The sequence below is a fragment of the Zootoca vivipara genome, chromosome 5 (assembly GCF_963506605.1).
Source record: "Zootoca vivipara chromosome 5, rZooViv1.1, whole genome shotgun sequence".
NCBI classification, from domain to species: domain Eukaryota; kingdom Metazoa; phylum Chordata; class Lepidosauria; order Squamata; family Lacertidae; genus Zootoca; species Zootoca vivipara.
Genome location: NC_083280.1, coordinates 8,048,453 through 8,070,252, shown reverse-complemented (window position 1 = coordinate 8,070,252; position 21,800 = coordinate 8,048,453). Strand labels below are relative to the sequence as shown.

The 21,800-nt window shown below is 47.6% G+C and overlaps 1 protein-coding gene across 3 annotated transcripts in view; it reads left to right on the top strand.

The window, feature by feature from the left end:
* The window catches only part of CHRD (chordin), a 48,804-nt gene that overhangs the window by 12,742 nt on the left and 14,262 nt on the right, over window positions 1–21,800 (top strand). For all 3 annotated transcript variants that reach the window (XM_035133669.2, XM_035133670.2, XM_035133672.2), the window contains 10 exons: window positions 5,867–6,013; window positions 11,206–11,323; window positions 12,907–13,003; window positions 14,016–14,157; window positions 15,311–15,451; window positions 16,774–16,856; window positions 16,983–17,130; window positions 17,315–17,421; window positions 19,549–19,665; window positions 20,613–20,769. In XM_035133669.2, coding sequence (XP_034989560.2) covers window positions 5,867–6,013; window positions 11,206–11,323; window positions 12,907–13,003; window positions 14,016–14,157; window positions 15,311–15,451; window positions 16,774–16,856; window positions 16,983–17,130; window positions 17,315–17,421; window positions 19,549–19,665; window positions 20,613–20,769 — 1,257 coding nt within the window. The remainder of the gene's footprint in view (window positions 1–5,866; window positions 6,014–11,205; window positions 11,324–12,906; window positions 13,004–14,015; window positions 14,158–15,310; window positions 15,452–16,773; window positions 16,857–16,982; window positions 17,131–17,314; window positions 17,422–19,548; window positions 19,666–20,612; window positions 20,770–21,800) is intronic.

Here is a 21,800-nt window from a genome sequence, read left to right as displayed (position 1 = left end):
TGAGTCCTGCAAAATCTGGAGGGGCAAACCACCCCCTGAAATCAGTCAAAGGAAGGGATGGGAGCCATGCCTCTCTGGAAGACACATTTTTCATAGAATTATAAAACAATTGAATTGTTGAGTTGGGAGGAACCCTCATGGGTCATCTAGCCCAAGCCCTTGCAATGCAGGAATCTCAACACATGGTCTCCCATCCAATTAGAAACCATACCAGCCCCTGCTTAGCTTTGCAAACGTGCTATCAGTTTCATTGCTGCATTTTGGGTTGTGCTTCTCACCTGTCATTTGAGGTCAGCAAGTTTTAAGCCCCGGGAGCTATTTCCCCCAAGCCTAGAACTATGAATCTCTGCAAAAAGGCAGTCCCTTGGCAGAGGACGGCTATTGCGTCTCTCCATGCCTTTCTTGGGTGCTCTCTGTCTGGCCAGTGAATGGGCCTTTACTTTTACCCTGCTGGACTATTCCCCCTCCTCCCGAGTAACTTTTCTGCTCAAAGTAGGCCCTCCCCCCCAAAAAAGAAAAATTGGCAGAAAGTATAAGTTGATGGCTCCTGCCAACCTAGCAGTTCGAAAGCACGTCAAAGTGCAAGTAGATAAATAGGTACCGCTACAGCGGGAAGGTAAACAACGTTTCCGTGTGCTGCTCTGGTTCGCCAGAAGCGGCTTTGTCATGCTGGCCACATGACCCGGAAGCTGTACGCTGGCTCCCTCAGCCAATAATGCGAGATGAGTGCCGCAACCCCAGAGTCAGTCACGACTGGACCTAATGGTCAGGGGTCCCTTTACCTTTACCTTTAAAGGTAGATGGATTTAGGAAATGTGCTCGTGTGCGAGTTAGTCTGAATGGGCCAGAAAGATTGGCTGCTATTCAGAGCCATGTCTCTCTGTGTGTTTTGCCACCTTAGAAGAGGCAGGGTAAGGGGGCCTTGCACAAGACAGTATCCCAAACCCCACTAATATCTTGCACAGGATTTTGGGATTCACAAAGTCAGTTTGCTTGGGGAGCTGGCTGCTCCCGAAGCAGCAGAGAGCCTGGAGAGAATTGTGTCACCTCGTCCGGTTCCCGCTCCGATGGAAGTTGTCCTGTTGTTGCTCTGTTCCTAAGTGATTTGCACAAACACAATTAACTTTGTCCCAACCAGGATTACATAATAACAGCTTTTGTGCCGGTTCTTTCCCAAGTAGCATACAGACAAGCTCCCCTTGCCAAAAAGCCGTTTCCAACTGGGCTGGCTGATCATCGCAACCTGCTAAGGGTGGCGGTTAACCCTCTACCATCATGCCAAGGGCTCTCTGTTGATTTCTATGGGATTTTCTCTGGCTTCAAATCAGGCATAGGCAACCTTGGCTCTCCAGATGTTTTGTAACTACAACTCCCATGATCCCTAGCTAACAGGGCCAGTAGTAAGGGATCATGGGAGTTGTAGTTCCAAAACACCTGGAGAGACCAAGGATGCCTATGCCTGCTTTAAATCAAAAGGGGTTTTAGATCAGCTGTTGTGCAGATCAGGGTGTAAATGGAAGAAGGGAGCAGGGGACCAGAGCTTGCAAGGCCCACAAGTCAAATGGGAAACTGGGACTCCCTCTGAGTCAAGGGTCTTTTCTGGGCCTGTCAGTCAGTATTAGAAACTGTGCAGCAATGTAAATGGGGAAAGGAGGCATAAATTCTCAATGGGAAAGGAACAAAGATATGAACTCTGGACTCAAACAAAATTCCACTGTGCATCTTCCCCAAGGTGAAATCTTCTCTACAGTGGTACCTCGGTTTAAGAACAGTCCGGTTTAAGAACGATTCGGTTTACAAACTCCGCAAAACCGGAAATAGTGTCCTGGTTTGAGAGCTTTACCTCGGTCTAAGAATGGAATCCGAACGTGGAAGGGCACCGGCGGCGGGAGGCCTCATTAGGGAAAGTGCGCCTCGGTTTAAGAACGGTTTTGGTTTAAGAATGGACTTCCGGAACGGATTAAGTTCGTAAACCAAGGTACCACTGTATCTATATATATCGGGGTAGGGCATCGCATGAATCTCAGCTAGAGTTTGCCATGCATGAGCAATGGGCACATAGAACTGCCGATTTGGAAGGGACCCCTGAGGATCATCTAGTCCAACCCCCTGCAATATGGAGCTTTGCCACCTGTGTGACAGCTAAAGCCATGTTGGTCTCATGCATTTACTTATGCACAAGGGATTTTCATGCTGGATCCTGGTTTACTACAAAAAAATGTCTCTGTTCATCATAACTACCAGTATATTCCACTAGTTTGACTAAAAGAGGCCTCAAGGCTGCTCAGAATTTAAAATCCACAACATATTTGGGTGATATTGGAGGGGGCTATGCTGGGACCTTGCTGGGACTGAAGAAGAGAAGAAGAGTTTGGATTTGATATCCCGCTTTATCACTACCCAAAGGAGTCTCAAAGCGGCTAACATTCTCCTTTCCCTTCCTCCCCCACAACAAACACTCTGTGAGGTGAGTGGGGCTGAGAGACTTCAGAGAAGTGTGACTAGCCCAAGGTCACCCAGCAGCTGCATGTGGAGGAGCAGGGAAGCAAACCCGGATCCCCAGATTAGGAGTCTACCGCTCTTAACCACTACACCACACTGACTGTTGCTTGGTCCCTGCTCCTGCCAACCTAGAAGCTCGAAAGCATGTCAAAGTGCAAGTAGATAAATAGGTACTGCTCTGGCGGGAAGGTAAACAGTGTTTCCGTGTGCTGCTCTGGTTCGCCAGAAGCGGCTTTGTCATGCTGGCCACATGACCTGGAAGCTGTATGCCGGCTCCCTTGGCCAATAACGCGAGATGAGTGCCGCAACCCCAGAGTCGGTCACGACTGGACCTAATGGTCAGGGGTCCCTTGACCTTTTTATGCAAAAAAAGGTGAATAAATGTTTGCTCATCGGACACTGGATGTAGTGCTTCTCTGCTTTTTTGAGCTATTATCCCACTGTAGCCACATGGCATGATACCATACTGTGCTCTGACTTCATGACAACACCATGTAGCCGATCTGATTTGGCTACATGGTGATGTTGCAAAGACAGCTCAGAGCGATGGCACAAAAATATTACCCTCACTCTGATTTGGCTTCCCGAAAATACAATGTAATCAATCAGATTTGGCAGTGGAGTAATGCCACAGTACCAAAGCAGAGGGAAGGCAATGTTTCCTGGCCTCATGCGGGAGTAGCTAAAAAGGAAAGGTTCAAGTAGCAACATTGCTGCCACTGCCTGAACCTCAACCTGGTGGCACAGAATTGGCAAGCAAAGTAAACAGGGGAGTTTTTAGTAAAACCTTTTGACTCCTAGGAGCGGTAGCATAGCTCAATTACATACACTTCAAGGTCTTGCAGTATTAAATGATTTTGCACCTTTCCTGACACTTCCAAGCCTCCAACAGAACAAGCAAGTTGGGCAGGCTTCTCTTGGAAGGGCATTCCAACAAGCAAGGTGCCACCATGGAAAAAGCCCTGCTTCTAAGAGTTAGAGGAGGAAGCAATTTGAGGCGAAGCCTGTGATATGGGGATGGCTAGCACAGCAGTCCTTATGACACCATTACCTTTTTGACACAGCAAAGTTGCTACAAGTTGAATTTATCACAGGGTGAATATTTTCCTTGTTTGCATGCAAGGGACTCCCAGCGAAAGTGAAACTTTGTCCCGAGATGGTTAATTGCATAAGGAGCTCTTGCTGTCCTGGTGGCCGAATGATCACTGTGGTCTGGGGACGTGCCTCAGCAAACAGTTTACAAAATGACCACCCAGATGCACATTTGAGTAAATAAAAAGCACATTTGGGCAGCATTCATGATCACATGTGGATGCCATAAATCTTGGCGTTTCTGTCGCAAAGCATCTTAGCTCCCACACCAGTCTTGCTGTGCTCAGAATTAGCAAAATTCCACGAATACGAGCAAAGTTGGGAGATCCAATTCCTGGGTATTTTGCCAGGGACATTCAACAAGTAAGCTCCAATTTTCGGTTCTATATCCAAGGCAAAACATGACATGATGGGACTGCCATGTTTGTTTGTTCATGTCTGCCCTCTTGTTCCCTGGACTGAAATGGGTGATGATGTCTTACGGAATGTGGAAAGGGACGTTGTCACTGGGGGTGTCAAATCCTGCCATTACCCCCACCCCCTTTCAGCCTGTTGTTATAATTTGTATAGGAAAGCATTATATATATATAAATAAATGCCGCCAGAGTGAGAAAACCTTCTTTTGGTTGTGTGTGTGTGTGTGACACTGCATTAATGCAAATCCCTAAACTAGGGTAGCTTCCATAGTCTTAAAACACTTGGACTCTTCTTCTTTGGCAAACACTTGTAGCCGAGTAAGATTGTCTTCCATAAACACGGTTTTAACAATGGGTCTGTAAGTGACTGTGGAGGCCAATTCTGGATCCACACGTCCTTCCACAGTGGGGACATGGGTTTCCAGGCGGAAGTTGATCACGGTGTGGATTTGCCAAGAGTGCCTTCCTCTTAGCATGTTTCTCCCTTGCATCCTGAGTTCAAGTGTCTTCAAAGTCCATGACACTTTTGGTAAAGGCTGTTCTCCAACTGGAGCGCTCGCAGGCCAGTGTTTCCCAGTTGTCAGTGTTTATAGTACATTTTTAAAGATTTGCCTTGAGACAGTCTTTAAACCTCTTTTGTTGACCACCAGCATTACGCTTTCCATTTTTAAGTTCGGAATAGAGTAGTTGCAACTCTGTTCATTATTTTCATTGGCATGATCCTACACTTTGTCGACAGGAAACTCCCCACCGGAGTAGAAATCATATATTGAACTGTTGGACTACAACTCCCATAATCCCTGACTATTGGGCATGCTGGCCTGGGGCCGATGGGAGGTTGAGTCCAACAAGATCCGAAGGCCCAACATATTTGGGCCAACGCAGAGAGATCTGTCTCACCCTCTTCTTTGTCTTTTTAAAATTTTAGACATCCAGGGAAAAACCTGTTTTATATGCCCAAGCTTTTAATTGAATAGTAATATCTGGTTGGTTTACTTCTTTTGTGGGAGCTGGTTTTTGTCTACAACTTTACTTCTGCCCTTACTTATCTTAATATTTCATGCTGTTTTAATTTTCGTGTTGGATTTAACAGTGGAGTGTTTTTATTATTACATTTGATGCCTTGGGAACGCGCCTGTGTTGAAAAGTGGCCTGTGTGTTTTAGCAATAAATGAAGAGAAATGGAATAAAACTTGCCTCAGGTGACAGATTTTGGGCTCCACAGCAAGTGGTGAATGGCCAGCTGTATCATCTGTTCTTATTATTGCGGTGCTTCAGCATATGGGAAGCGCCATTTTGGCTGATCGTTTTGTTTACCTCAGAGGCCAAAATGTCTTCATCTAGCCCTGAAATTGGGGCACTTTCCTACATGGAGATAATGTAGAGGGGAAATGACATTTAAAGATGGCAAAGGGGGAGTTTCCCACAATGCCTCTGGCACTGGGGCACTGTGATAAATTAAAATGGGAGTTAGACCTATCTGCCTGGTGCTGTTTACAGGTGCTGCTGGATGTTACCAGGTAAGTTTCTCAGGGAGGAGAGGACCCACCAAAGCAGGCATCCCCAAACTTTGGCCCTCCAGATGTTTTGGACTACAATTCCCATCATCCCCGACCACTGGTCCTCTTAGCTAGGGATCATGGGAGTTGTAGGCCAAAACATATGGAGGGCCGCAGTTTGGGGATGCCTGCACCAAAGGATACTTTTCCTATGGCCAGCTTGAACTCACAGCTGGCCCTGACCAGGAGCAAGAAAGGGGAAGGGGGCATTGCAAGATGAATCAAAGTGTGTTTCTGTATTCGTCGTCTTTCTGTGATGCCAAAAAAAAACCTTGCTTCCTGTCATCCATCATGCAGCCGCTCCCAGCATCCCAGAGAAGAGACCTGAGCCACTGTTTGACAACTTTGAGTACTTACAGGATAAGGAAGATGACTTACATAGGAATTACAATGACCGTGCCTACCTAAGTTCTGAGGATTTGGTCCGAGATGACAGCCGCATAGGTATGGTCTGGGGTGTGTGTGTGTGTGTGTGTGGGTGGGTGGTGGTGAGAGACACAGAAATCAACTTTCTGATTTTCTTTCTTTCTTTTAAAAAAACCAGCAACCATGTTTCTAGTCCTTGTGACTGCAGGTGTATCTGATTGCAGTGGAAGCTGGTGCCCTAGGGCTAATGGGACACAGCCCTCCCAAGAATAATGTCAAGGAAAAAAAGGAAAAGAAATTGTCCCCCAAATATCAAAGCCACATACTCTGTCCCACTTTCATTTGAAGTCAGGGACACTCTGCAAACATTCATACCAATCTACCGTCCTATGGAAAACCAGGCCTTTGCAGATTGTGACAGATTGGACTGCACTTCAAGGCAGCCCCGCTATGAAGGCTTCTACTCTACTCCCATCTGTAGTTAGGAGGCCCATCCACATCCTTGGTATGGCCTTGTGGGGCTGCCTTGGAGGGCAGTCCAAGCATGCTCAGAGCTGCTTCCTAGAGCCACACCTAAAACTCAAAGCACCTTCTTTGTAGCTAGCCAGAAGCATAGCTGTCAAGTCTCCCGTTTTTCGTGGGAAACCCCCATATTTAAATCTGTTTCCCGCTGTTATCCCGAATTGAAACATATCCCGTAAATTCCCCGGGATTGGCGAGTGCTGCCGAAAATCGCCTCTGCTGCATGTGCAGAAGCAATTTCTGGTGCCCAGACATGCAGACACAGGCAGCCCGGCACCAGAAGTTGCTTCTGCGCATGTCTGGACATTCACAGAACCGGTTTCCAGTGCCACTCTGCCCATGTCTGGGCACCGGAAATCGGGCAGAGCCGGCACCGGAAGTCGCTTCTGCGCATGTCTGGACATGTCTGGATCGCTTCGACATGTCTGGACATGTCTGGATCGCTGAGTCGCTTCTGCGCATGTCTGGATGCACTCTGCGCATGCTTGTGCCATTTATTTCTATAGTTCCTAATCAGATCTCCTCTGCTCAAGCCGTGAGGGGAGACTTTGGCTTGCAAGGAAGAGCTGGTGGTGCTAACAGTTAAACCCTTAGACAGCATCACAGGTCAGTTGAGGAGAATATTCTCTGCATGTTTTCCTTTTCACGATGCCAATTGCCTTCATACTTTTGAGCATGCCAGAGATTGTGGAGACGCCACTTAAAGATTCTCTTCTCTGTCACTGGTTCATTGTGGGGTGTTGGGTATCCTGGTGTCCTTTCAATGAAAGGAGTAGCCAGGTAGCCATGGCTTACAGCACAAATGACTCAATAGTCAGGTAGCACTTCAGAATGTATTCTTGCATAAGTTTTTTAATGGATTGCCAAGACTGAAGCATCTGATGAAGTGGACTGTAGCCTGAAAAAGCCTATGCCATAATGAATTTGCTAGTTCTTTAACGTGCAAGTACTGTTCATTTTTCTTGTTTTGCTGAAGTTGCACTATGGTCTACTTTACAGGGTTGTTGTGAGGATGAAAAAATTGCAAAATACTTTGGCAAACTTAAAATGCTCTTACAAAAAAGCAGGATGGTGCAGGGGATGGTTTAGATGTAATATGGGATCATGGATTGCACCCTGCCTGTGCACCACGCCCAGGCAAGCTGGTCCTACCCAGACAACAACACGCTGGATTTTCCGAGAAGCTACATGTAAAGTCCAGTGTCTGCAGGCCCTTAATAATAATAATAATAATAATAATAATAATAATAACAATAACAATAACAATAACAATAATAATAAATTATTTATACCCCGCCCATCTGGCCGGGTCCCCCCCCCGCCACTCTGGGCAGCTTCCAACACACATTAAAATACATTAAAATATCACAGATTAAAAACTTCCCTAAACAGGGCTGCCTTTAGGTATTTTCTAAATGTCAGGTAGTTGTTTATCTCTCTGACCTCTGATGGGAGGGTGTTCCACAGGGCAGGTGCCACTACCGAGAAGGCCCTCTGCCTGGTTCCCTGCAACCTCACTTCTTGCAGGGAGGGAACCACCAGAAGGCCCTTGGCACTGGATCTCAGTGTCCGGGCTGAACGATGGGGGTGGAGACGCTCCTTCAGGTATACAGGACCTGATTGTATCCCAGATTCTTTTTTCTTTGGTTGTCTGGTTAGGCTTTTTCCATGATTCAAAAGCTGCAGGCAGGCTAGAGGGAGAGAAAAAAAATCATTTTGCTTGTTTCTTATTTATCAGTGTTGCTTGTATGACTATTCCACCCTCCCTCCAAGGAGCTCACGGTGGCATAATTCACAAGTCGTGTTTTCTCCATGTTATCCTAACAGCAACCCTGTGAGGTGGCAGCGGAGGAAGCCAGGGGTGGGGCGAGCCGCGCGGGGCCTCCGGAGTCTGCTTGCCTCCTTCCACTCAACCTCCCTACAGCTGGGGGGGAGGCAGCAGGCGGACCGTTTGGGCAGCATGGAGCCTGAGCATGCCCAAGCCACTGCATCTCTCCCAGGAAAGACGCGTGGCTCGGGTACGCTGCAGGCCCTGCGGAGAGTGCTGCCCGGCGTTTTGTCACCCCCCCCCTCAGTGGTGACACCTGGGGCGGACCACACCCCCTTCCTCCGCCCCTGCTGTGAGGTAGGTTAGGTCGAGAGACTGGCCCGAAGTCACACAGTCAGCTTCTTGCCTGATTTTTAACCCGATGTTCCCAAGTCAGAGTCCATTTAATAGCTCTCCACCTTGCTCCACGTTCTGGAAATGATATAGAACCCCTGTGGAATCCAGTGGAGCTTACTTCCGAGTAATGTACAGCTTCTTGGGCACAAATGTCCACACTACAAATTGTGACAACCAGGATTCCTTCTGAATTGGGATAAAACACTTTTCAGTTCAGTTAGGTGCTGCTTGTAAAATTGCAATGCTCAGGTGTCCACAGAATCTTTGCAAAGGAGGATGGGGAGAAAACCAGGACAACTTGACCACACTCCTGTGACATCTCATTGGCCACACACTCATGACCTGCTAGCAGCCCTAGCTACCACCGCCTGAATGTCTGTGAGCAGCATCTGCTAAAATCTGGGAAGACAGAGGAGTGTGACTGAATCACATTTTTAGATGTGCCTTCACTCCCTCGCATAGCAGCTTGCCCCTCCCATAACGGTGCAAAATTGAGATTTGGTTTATGCAAATTAAAATTATGCAAACTTGCTCAGATTTTCCTATTCATTCAGGTAGTAGAATCCAATTTTTCCTGTCACAGAATTTGGATAACCTGGATACATTTTATTTTATTTTATTTTAAAAAATTGTGACACTGATTCCATGCAACCCTCCTAATATCTTGAGCTGGTATGTGCTGCACCTGGCACATACCCAAGTAGGGATGTAGGGAGAAAATCAATCCATTTGCATTTAAAGACAAACATCTCTATTTCTCACTTTCCAACATGGTACCCAAACTGAAACACAGCCACTCATCAAAACTCACATTTTTCTGAATTTTGCAGTGCAGTTTCATTGACAAAGGTTGCATTAAAATGCATATATTTGTGAAAACAACACAGAAGAATGCATTGTTTTTAAGAATAATTGCATTGTAGAAATATGTATGTTAGGCAAAACTGCATTAAAATGTGTATATTACAATAAATTCACATAAAAACTCTGATGAATTTTCAGGAGCACTTTTTTTTAAAGCACAGATTTGACATGGAAATGCGAGAAGCGAATTTAAGATTGGAAAAATGAAAAGCAGAGATAATCTAAAAGCGACAGATTTGCCCGTTCCTACACCCCAGTTAAATGCAAACCCGAACCTTGGTAAATAAGGACTCAAGGTAGCTGCGGCAGAAGTACAGGAAGCGGGGAACTGGAATTTGGATATTTTGCGAATCCTGAGGTGGTGCAATTTAGGCCTCCTTCAACCTTGTGTCATAAGACCATGTTGGGATCAGCCCAATGATTCATCTAGTCCAGCATCCTGTTCTCACAGTGGCTGACCAGATACCTGCGAGAAACCCACAAGCAGGACCAGAGCCCTCTCCCCTCCTGTGCTCTCCGGCAACTGGTATTTGGGAACATTGCTGCCTCCAACTGTGGAGGCGGAGCACAGCCATCATGGCTGGTAGCCAGCTATAGCCCACTCCTCCATGAATTTGTCCCACCCTCTTTTAAAGCCATCTAAGTCAGTGCCCACCACTTCCTCCTGATGGAGGGAGTTCCGTAGATTAACAATGTGTTGCAGGAATAAGTCCTTTCTTTGATCTGTCTCAAATCTTCCAGCATTGAGCTTCATTGGCTATCCATGAGTTCTACCATTTTGAGAGATCCATTTTCTCCACACCAGCCCCAATTTTATACAGTTCTGTGATGCCTCCCGTTACTCACTTTTCCCGCAATCCTCCAATGCTACAGTCTTTCCTCATTGGGAAGTTGCTCCTTTCCCTTGATTATTTGGGTTCCCCATTTCTGAACCTTGTCAGGTACCGGTAGTTCACTTTTCTTTGCAGCAGATAGATAAAGGGTTGGGGTTTTTTTTTTTGGTCATTACTGTTGTTTTTTGCAGAATGCTGAAGTTAATATAATAAATAGAGGCTTTTTGGAGGACAGTAATAAAGAAGATTAATAGCATTTTCCAAATAAATATATAATTGGGACCAGTGCTATCTTTATTGAATTATGTAAAATTCTTCCCCTAGTTAGACAGGACAGAGTCGCTTTTGTATATAATTAGAAATGCAATGATGTTATAATTGAGTAAACAAAGGGGTTTTTTATTTAAATTTAAGCAATAATACTGCAGAACAGAATTAACTTTTGGAATCGGTTTATGTTTACAGCGTTTACACGGTTCCTTGAAAATATACATGGGTGCTTTTGTAAGACGGGGACTTGGGATCCAACACAGTAGAAATGAATCTAGCACTTGTGAATTTATAAAACCTACAAAGGGCAGATCTGTAAAGTTAGTTTACTAGCTCAGTTTATAAATGTGGTTAGGAATAAATTTATCAGTTTTGAAAATGCAATCGCTGGTGTTTAGAGTTTTAATACTTTCAGTATGAGTAAGCATGGTTTTTGTATGTGTGCATGTTTATGTCATCATTTATTGAACTTGCGTTTAAAAAAAGATACAGTGGAGGCATTTATCACATATAAATGTAGAACTGTAGACTTCAAAATATATATATCTGGTTCTTCAGGCTTCCTGGATCACTTGCAATGTATGCAGAATCACAGGCAGTTCCCTTTTGCTCCTCAGATTTTGTGTCCTTGCTAACCAGCGGCTCAGAGACCCAGGCACCCGTGTCCAGCGCAGTGGCAAAAGCCAGGTTCACTCTTGTGCGTTCTCACCTCCTCTTCTCAATCAACTATGAGAGGTGAGTAACACCCAGTCTGATGTTCAGGGTGGGGAGAAGCACGTAGCAGAGCTGGACTTTGGTAATTTCGGGAAATGTGGTGCCCTGAGCGAGGCTAAAATTTGGCACCTCCGATTGTTCCATCTAGCTCAGTACAGTCGTCCCTTGGTACTTGGGTGTTTTGGCTCCCGAACACCGCAAACCCGGAAATGAATGTTGCGGTATGCGAATGTTCTTTGGAACCTGAACATCCGACGGGGCTTCTGATTGGCTGCAGGAGCTTCCTGCAGCCAACTGGAAGCCGTGCTTTGGTTTCCGAACATTTTGGAAGTCGAAAGGACTTCCAGAACGGATCCCATTTGACTTCCAGTGAGTGGCAGCAGCTCTCCAGGCAGAAAGACTCCTCCCCGTCACGGTGGTTATTATTTTTTATTAAAAACAAATTTTGGGGGGAAGCGGGAAAGGCTCCAGTAAAGAAGTTCAGCATCCACATGTTGGCGAGGCCCCAGCTGCCTCTCCTTGCTTGCACAAGGCTGGGGTCAGCAGGGGTCTTTCTGCCTTCTGCCTGGGGCTTGGCTCCGGGGAGCTGCAATCAATCAGTCTCTGCTGATTGTTAAATCCTCCTTCTGCCTGCTCCGGGAGAGAGCTGCGGCCAGCCTCTCTGCCGTGGTGGTCCCTCCTCTTTTTCCAGGCTGTTGCATAGCCGAGCAGTGACTAATTTCAAAATGCATCCACAAATCCCCAAAAAACAGCCTCAAAGGCTGTCGTTATTCCTTTTTAAGCAGGGCCAAGGAGAGTTGCATTTTTCAAGCTGCATAAGGGAGAGAGGCTAGCCTCTTGAGGGGCACCATCTATCCTCCTGCAGGGGGTTCATTGGCAAAAATTTGGGAGTCTGCAACTGCGGTTCCTTGCTTGCCAATGGCAAGCATAAATCTCCTTCTGGACATTGTATCTCAGTGACTCCTCTATAACTCGGTGGCCGGGGGTGTGCTTTCAATGCAGAAAGCCCACGGGCTAAGTCCCTGAAATCTTGGGGTGGTGTGGGGTGAACCACACAATTCAGATAGCAGCACTGAGAAGGACCTTCCTCTGCCTGAGACCCTGAGGAGCCTAGGGTGGCCGTGCAGGCTAGGGATGATGGGAGCTGGAAGGGACCCCCCCAGGTCATCTAGTCCAACCCCTTACAATGCAGGAATCACAGCTAAAGAATCCCCTACAGATGGCCATCTGAACTCCAAGGAAAGAGAGCCCATCACCTTCTGAGACCCAGTAAAGCTGTCCCTGGGGCTTTATGCATCCTTGGAAAAGTACAAAATGAAAAGATAACCAAACACTGTACGCAGTATGGTAATGCAGACTTTGAATGCTTTTAGACAGGGTGACGTTGCCACACTACCATATGATAGCAGTAGCAGCCTGGGGACACTTTTAGCATGCACTGGGCTGCAAAATCCATTGGCATTTTGAAGGCTGTTTAAAGAAGCTGGCGGGGCGCTCTGGAGCTAAGTCAGGTTGGTGGTACCAGCCTAACCTATTAGTCCCATTCAATGTTTCCTGTTCTGGTTGCAACCTCAAACCCACAGCCTCTGCCTTTTCTTCTGCAGGCTGGGTCAGCCAAGCCGAGTCCGTTTCACAGACGCTGGCGGGACTGTCCTCTTTGAGCATCCTGTGCAAAAGGGCCCCTCCCCCCAGGATAACATGGTGAGTGACCCATGAGGTCATTGTCCCAATTATTCTACTCCCCTGTAGGCTTTGGAGCACTGTGTGGCTGAAACAGCAAGGCATGTTGCTGTAGAGGGAAGTGAGGGGCAGGTGGGGCACGTCCACCTGGGAAGGCAGCCCATCCAGGAGAAGGAAAACTCTCATCCTAAACATCTGCTGCCTTGGGAGATGAAAAGGCTCAAGAGCAAACCCTACACAAATCCAGAGCGGAGTCCCTAAGGCAGTTGGATGGTGCCTTGTATACCTCCTCCCGGCAATTCCTGCAGCCATGCTGGTGCCAATAGCCATAGCTGCCAAGTACCCCGTTTTCCCCGGGAAACCCCCGTTTTTACTTACCTTTTCCCGTTGTTCCCCCGTATCACTTCGTCTCCCGTTTTTCTCCATTATTTTCTCCTGCCGTTGACCTTTTTTTCTATGGGCACAAAAAATGGCCGCTGCTGGCTTCAAAAGTCGCATCTACGCATGACCGGAAGTGCGTAGACGCGACTTTCGGTGTCGGCGGAGGCCATTTTTGGTGCCCATAGATAGGCGGGGTGACACCGGAAGTTGCGTTGACGCACTTCCGGTCATGCGTAGAAGCTACTTTTGAAGCCGGCGGCGGCCATTTTTTGTGCCCATAGAAGGGCAAAGCGACACCGGAAGTTACGTCGACGCAACTTCCGGTGTCACACGGCTGCCAGTCCCGGATTCTGCAGTCCGGGACTTGGAAGGTAAGGCCAATAGCATTGCTCTGCTTTCCTTTGGACCACATCAGTGAGGCCAAGGAGGGGGGAGTCTTGTCATCTGGACAGCCCAAGGTGGTCACTTCAGTGCTGCTAACACAGCGGTTGACTTCCACCCCCCGGAGGTGCACTCCATTCTCTCTCAAAGCAGATGCCAACAATTCTCCATGCTGGATATGTGTCCGGTCCCCTGGATTTTCACTCTTTCCAATAGCCTGATAAATTGGCTTGTTTCTTCCTGCCCCTCTCTCTGGACACGGTCTCTATAGATCTGTGGCGTCTGGCGAAACCTGCAAAAATCTTTGACCCGGCAGTTGAAGGTTGACCAGCTGCACATTTCCCTGGTCACCAAGTCGCACCCTGAGGGCGAGATACGAGGCAAAATCATCAAGCACCGGGCCCTCCTTGCAGGTAATCTGTGATCTGAGAGTTTTACCTTTGAGTACAGATTGCTTCCCCCCTCCCTTTTAGCATTGCAAAGCAAACAAACAATAAATTAGTAAGAGAAATAAATGGTGATATACCAAGGTATATCAAGACATCCACATTTCCCCATCTGGTGTGGATGTTGTGTGTTGAGCACCTAAGTCTGAAGTAGAGGAAATAAAATCCCACCAGATGACGCAAAAGCATTCTGGATCCTCCACCCCTGGAAACATGCAGTTTATGTGTAATATTTTCCGTCGAGTGCAGATTCCTGTCATTTCCAGCCCTGCAAATACAGGTGAAACTCAGAAAATTGGAATATCGTCGAAAAGTGCATTTATTTCAGTAGTGCAACTTATAATTTTTTATTTTCCTTTTAATTTTTACAAATGCTTTCTTTTGGAAATTCCACAGTAATAAAACAAATAGTTACAATAATACAAAAATAAACATTGCTATGACATTTCATTAATAACATTCCATTTATAATTGACCCGCCTAATGACAAATAATTACAATTACAACAAATAAAGGCTTGACATATCTTGCTTTGCATGTCGAGCATCTATCTCATATATTGGTTTCACCTTTTAAGTTGCATTACGGAAATAAATGCACTTTTTGACAATATTCTGATTTTCCAAGTTTCACCTGTACACTCAGAGCCCTCACTCAAAAGTAACTGCTCATGATTCAATTTAAAATGCTTGTTGTCTCTCTGATCTAGGATATTTGAAGATCCTGGCCTATCTGCTTCTGCTTCTGGACTGCTCTCTGCCACAGAGTCTCCCTGCTCACTAAACCCTGTTACCTCTTCAGCTTCCAATACCTCCTTCTCCCGGGCTTCTCCCTCTGACCTCTCATTGTCATCCCACCACCACTCCCCAGGCTCTACAACAGGCATCCCCAAACTGCGGCCCTCCAGATGTTTTGGCCTACAACTCCCATGATCCCTAGCTAACAGGACCAGTGGTCGGGGAAGATGGGAATTGTAGTCCAAAACATCTGGAGGGCCAAAGTTTGGGGATGCCTGCTCTACAACCTTCTTCCCGTTGAGGGTTCCCCAGCTGGTGTCTCCCACAACTCCTCCCACCAATCCATGACAAGCACTGTGTTCTTGCTTTCCTCTCCATTTCAGAAACATTCAGTGCCATCCTGACATCCGTCGACGCAACCCACCTTGGCATGGGGGCCATTGCTATGCTCACCCTGAGTGACGCGGAGAACAACCTACATTTTGTCCTTGTCACCAAAGGGCTTCTGGAGCCAGCAGAGAAAAGTGAGCAAGGGGCGGAAATGCAGGGGATTGTGGGGCAGATGCAGCCAGGGGAGATGATGGGTAAAAGCTGGGTTTGTGTCAGAGAGAACTGAGTTCAACTCCCACAACAGCCAGGGACTAAATTATATCTCCTTCTGGGCATTGCAAACTGTTGACCTCAGCTCCTTGTCTCTGAAACAATAGCAATTTGTGTTTGTGGAACTTTGATGAAGATTAGGGCTGGTTCTGTGTTTGAGGGTGCCTGGACAAAGTGCCCTCAGTAGGGGCCCCTAGTGCGCTGCCTCCCCCACCCAGTGGGCCCCACAGAGGACTTACAATGGCCCTCTGTGGGCCCCAACAGCAGGCTGGGACCTCTCACCCTGTGGGGAGGTCAATCAATCAATTAATTTATTGTGCATGCATAGCCAAAGGCCTTTACAATGTACAGCAGAGGGCAAGGCAAGGCTCTCCTCTGAAATCGCAAGACATACCCTATAAAAAGTTTACAGCATAAAAATTTGAAATTAGAGAGCATTAATATATCCACAATGGAGCTTCTTAGCCACCAGAGCAAATTTGGCTGTCAGGTGTGTAAACCTCCTGGGGAGATTGGCCTGAGAGGCAAGTCAAGAGCAGGTGACAAAAAAAATTCTCTGGGCAGTGAATATAAGGTCAAAGCAGCAGGTAATACATGACACCCTCAACCTGATTGCATCCATAAATGCACCTGCGTTCCCTCTGGGGAGATGTGAAGAGTGACCCAACAGGGCAGACCAAAGCACTGGGGCCAGACCTGCCTCCCACCTCCATTACATACGGTAGTTTTGCCATTGCATCCCTGGGAGAAGAAACGCTGTGATGCGGCAAGTCTAGCTTCATGTACCTGGCACTCCACTCGGCACCAGGTAAAAAAAAAACGGAGGCCCAAGTGAGGCCCGGCATCGGACAAGGAGGGCCCTGAGTGTCCACTGCTTGGCTGGACAACCTGTCCTTGAACCCCGATCATGCCTCTGATATTGCCTCCTGATTGCCCTGATATTGCCTCCTGATTGCCCTGATATTGCCTCTTGATTGCCTGGCTGGAAGATAGAGAGGGAGGTACAAATGTCTGTAGAAACAAGCCTGTTTTGGCAAATGTAACATTTACATCCTTTGCCTCTGCCCACTAAGGGCATGTGGCCCCTGGAAGGTTGACCATGGGAGAATTTGGCCCTTGGTTTGAAAAAGGTTCCCCACCCTCGCTGACCTAGTGGGGCAAGGAAGCAGGAGTTGGGGTGATGTTGGTCCACAGCGCTGCAGAGAGTGGCATTGACGTGTTTCGCCTCTTACTTCTTCCTTCCCAGAATCCTCCTGGCTCCCCCTGAGGGTGCAGATCCTTCACCAGGACAGGGTCCTGAGAGAGGTGCTGGCCAATGTCTCCTGGCAGGTAAAAGCCACCGTACCTGAATGCTGAGCCAAATTGCTTGCCGCTTCCTCCTTTTTCAGGTGTTACTTGACCGTCTTACTCCTCCTCCTCCTCCCCTTCCCCTGTCCTCTCATTTTGCCACATCAGGACCCCGACTTTGCAGAGGTGCTGTCTGGCCTGGCAGCTCGAGAAATGCTGTGGCTGGCACAAGGGCAGCTGGAGATCGCCGCAGAGGTGGAGGGCAGGTTGCGCCGTAAAATTGCTGGCCGGATCACTACCAGAAAAAGCTGTGACAGTGAGTTTGGAGGGGCAGAAAACATTGCCCGTTGGACTTCTGCCTGCTGCACAGCTGCCCATGCAGCTGAATACAGTGCAGACTCCGGTTGCTGTTGATGGCTTCCACATGTAGATTTGGCTGCCACCCGTCCTGCCAGCTCTGTAGCCTTACTACACCCTCTTCTTCTTCTTCTTGCCCCCAGCTATCCAGAGTGTGCTCTGTGGAGGAGACGCCTTGACGCCCACCCAGACGGGGGCTGTGGGCTCTGCCAAGCTCACGCTGCATGAGAACGGGACTTTGGAGTATCAGGTAGGAAGAAACTTCTGGTGGTTTTGCACGAGGCTGGAGCAAACAACATCGATACATGTGTGTCTTTGTGTGCGCACGCACTGACGCATGCCTGATGCCGGATCCTGGCAAAGCAAGGCACCTGCAGAGCCCCAAATCAGTTGGAGGGCCATCTCTATGACAGCCACGCTGCCATCTTGGTTCTTCCTTGATGCAGAAACCAAGCCTCTGAACTTACATCATCCCATAAAGCATATGTCCCAGAATAAATAAACACCAGGTCCTTCCCACCTTCCTCTGCCCCACCGTTGATTTCAAGCTCCCCCAACCAGTTTGCATCACGTTGGCCTGGAAATAAACCAAGTAACTTTACTCACCCTGTCCCCAAAAGTGAAACAACTCCATTTATTTCCTAGCGAACCCAAATTTTGTAGAATTGCATTTAGGCACTAGGAGATGATATTACTAAATAATATGTCAAGTGAAGGCCACACCTAAGAGAATCTTGTAAGGAAGGACACATAGTTTGAATCATTGGGTTTTGCAGGTCTGGTTGGAGAGTCTTGTCTCCTTTCCACAAATCTGTGAGCCCCCAAACTCTCCCTCTCCCTGCTTCCTCCCACCCCAACAATGTGCTCCTTTTCTGAAAATCACATTTCCTAGAAACTTCTTGTTTGTTTTGGGGAGGGAGAATTCCTCTCCTTCCCCTCTCCCTTCTTGCCCAGCCTTGCCAGGCTAGTAAGCCATCTTGGATTAAAATTGGAGCGTCAAAACAGTTTGGGCATCCTCCTGCTCATCTTGCCTTTGATGCAAATGTTATAAACCCCCAGGCTAATAAGACGGGTGGGAGAGAGATGGGTTGGGGTGTGGGCTTCAGGAGTAAGTGGGTGGGGGAAGGAAAAGGAGGGAGGGAGCAGAGTTTGAGCTGCCTGTCTGGGAAAGAAGGCGCAGGAGGGGGAATTATTTTACAGTTTGGATTAGAATCCAAACCGCAAGATGATTTTAATGCTTGCCATTTATTTGAAGCCAGCATTACAAGCCCCTTGAGACTCATTCTTCCAAGCCTTGAAAGAGAAGTGTCTGTGGCGTCGCAGCTCCCCATGTTTCTGCTCCTCCCAGGCACTGATGGGGTCTTCTTAGGCTATGGCTTGTTTCGTTATTTATTAAATTTCTGCCCTGCTGTCCCTCCCAAAAAGCGGAAAACCACTGCAATTTTTTTAAAATGATTAAAAAACACACATTAGGAACATCTGAAAACAATTAAAGGGTGTGGCATGCCACATTGGTGTGGCAGGAGGGGATGACAAGTGTGGCGGGGAAGATTCAAGGACAATCAGATAAACATTGAAACATTTCGCACCTTTCGCTGAGTTAGTGTACATACTTAAGGTACATATGTAAGAGGCTTGTTACAGTTATATTTGGGGAATGATTCATGTTCTTCTGTAGCTGCATTGTTTTATACTTTCTGGATGGCCCTAGATCATCATATAAAGCGGTTGTGCTCTGTGTTATAAATCAAGCACCGCTAGGACTTGTTTCTTTTTGTTTTCCAGTGTATTTCTTACCAATAAAAAATCGGTGTAGCGCAAGCAAATTATTATTCTGAAAGCGTGGCCCGGGGGAGGGGGGGGGAGTTTGTGAATCTCTGATTTAAACAGTCACATACCCCCACAGCTAATGATTTCAAGGTTGCCATGAATGGTTTATTTCAGCCAATCAATGCCTCGGTGAGCAGGAATGTTTGTAAATGCCTCGTGAATGTTAATAATGAGGGAGGCGGGGAGCCACCACCAAGAAGGACCTGCCGGCACCAACTGGGCAGCAGCAGGGACAGAACCACCAACAGGGCCTCTGCTGCCATTCGTAGATGGTTAATATTGGGGGTGGCATTCTTTGAGGTATTTGGGTCCCAAGACATTCAGAGCTTTGTACATTAGTACTAACACCTTGATTTGAACTTGGCAACTCGCTGATGGCTAGTATAGCACTTTCTGGACCAGTCTAGCAAGTTGCAGTCCACATTACCTGCAGCCTCCAGACCATCTTATGTTTTCCTTGGGACCTCTTCCAACTCATCAATTCTATGGTTCTAAGTCTCCCGCGAAGATCTAGTCGCTTCTTCTGGGCTGTGCTCTCCTCCCGCAGGTCCAGGTGGCCGGAACAAGAAGTGAAGTGATTGGCGTCACGCTGGAGACCAAACCTCGCAGAAGGAATAAGCGCAACATCGTGTTCGACATGACACCCAGCTACGAGGATGGAACGGTGAGTGTTTGCATGGATCAGAGAGAGGCACAGAAGGTTCTAGAGCAGTGGTTCTCAAACTGGGTGGTACCACCACCTAGCAGGCAGTGGGATTACCTAGGGGCACTAAGGGGGGTGGCAGGGGGTGCTGGCCATGAAAACCTAGCATCACTGGATTAAGTTCACCCATTGGGTTCCTGCATTGCAGGGGGTTGGACTGGATGACCCTCGTGGTCCCTCCAACTCTACAATACAATACTGTGATTCTAGCTGGATTTTGAACAAATTTGCAATTAATTGTTCCTGCTTTGAATTTTCTTGAATTATTATCTTCCGTAGTGGGTCGTGTAATTCTGAATAATGCTTTTTATAGGGCAGGGGGCACTGGGGAAGGGTTTGTGGAAGCAAGAGGACAGTGGTCCAAAAATGCTTAGGAACCACTGCTCTAGAGAAATTGGTGGTTGAGCCACTTTCCGCTACAGTTGTACCTTGGAAGTTGAACAGCCTAGTTCCTGAACATTTTGGTTCCCGAGCTTCGCAAACCCGGAAGTGACTGTTCCGGTTTGTGAACTATTTTTGGAAGCTGAACATCCGATGGGGCTTCCGCAGCTTCCGATGGGCTGCAGGAGCTTACTGCAGCCAATCAGAAGGCACGCTTTGGTTTCCGAACATTTTGGAAGTCGAACGGACTTCTGGAATGGATTCCGTTCAACTTCCAAGGTACGACTGTATATGTTAGCTGCCTTGCTTTTTGCCCTCAGTTGCTTATTGTGAAGGCCTTTGGCTATACAGTATACAATAAATTGAATTTGGTATAATGTGTTTGCCATTATTAGCGACTTCAGATATAATATATATATTCCAAATTGGAGCAAATGTCAAATCCTGTGCGCGGGTCATGATTGACCATGTTTCACTATTCTGTGTTTCTGTTTTTATTTCCTCTTGAACCATCCACCTTTGTTCAGGCCAGCGGGACCTGGGAGCAAGCGAATGGGCGCGACGCCCACATGTTGCTGCAGAACGAGCTCTTCCTGAATGTGGCCACCAGGGATTTTGAAGAAGGGGAGCTGCGCGGGCAGATCACCAGCCTCCTGTACAGTGGACTGCCAGCCCGGCACGAAGGTACCATTGTGTGGAGAGTGTGTGTGTGTGAGGAGCTGAGCCGCCCACCAGGCCTGCTGGCTAGTTGGGCTAGAACAACAGAATCTCTGCCTAGTCCTTTTAGTTCTTGGATTAGACAGAAGCCTGTGACCAGACCAAGAGAAGGAAAGAATGGTGGTAGGTGCCAAAGACTGGAGTTCAATATCTGGTGGGACACAGGGTCTGGAAACCAAGCCTTATGAGGAACGGTTGAGGTATGTTTAGACTAGAGAAGAGAACATCTTCAACTATCTGAAGGGTTGTCACTTGGAAGGTGGAGCAAGCTTGTTTTCTCCTGCTCCAGAGGGGAGCTGCCAAACCAATGGCTCCTACTATACAGTAGGAAGACCACCTGAATGAAGCTTGCAGACCACAGTCTGGGAGCCCCTCCATAGACAGAGGCAGGCAAGCGCTGCCCACTGTTGGCTTAAATGTTCTGCATGAATTCCCAGCCAAGTTTGGGATCCAAACATGCTGAATTTTCAGGTTTGGAAAATTCAGTTTAGAGTGGAAGAACTGCTTGATCCGCAGCCATAGAAATAGGCTGTTAAGTGTGAGCTACAGCTCTTTTGTCCCCCCCCCCCGCCCTCCAACACCCCCGTGTCTTGGCCTTGTTGCCCACCTTAGGGTTGCCAGGTGACAATGTGGCAGTGACAGTAGGTTCCACAGGAGGCAGAGTCCCCCTTCCATGCAATTGTAAAAAGGTAAAGCAGCCCTGCTCCCTGACTCACAGCCCCAGCCCTTCCCCCTGCCCACTTCCTCCCAACAACTCACAGTCCCTCCTGGGCTTAGGACTAGGCTCAGTTTGTTCTTGGCTTCTCTGTTCCTATCCCCGCCCCCCAGAACATGCCTTCACTTTCCCCCTCAAATTCCTGCTTTTCACCAGAATGCCTATTCAGCCCTGTCTCTTCCACCATCCTTCTTAACACAGCTGTCTCCCGCTTTGGGTTCTGTGTGAAGTTTGAATCCCAGCCAAACTGCCGAGTCCTCCTTTCCTCGCACAAATTGGACTG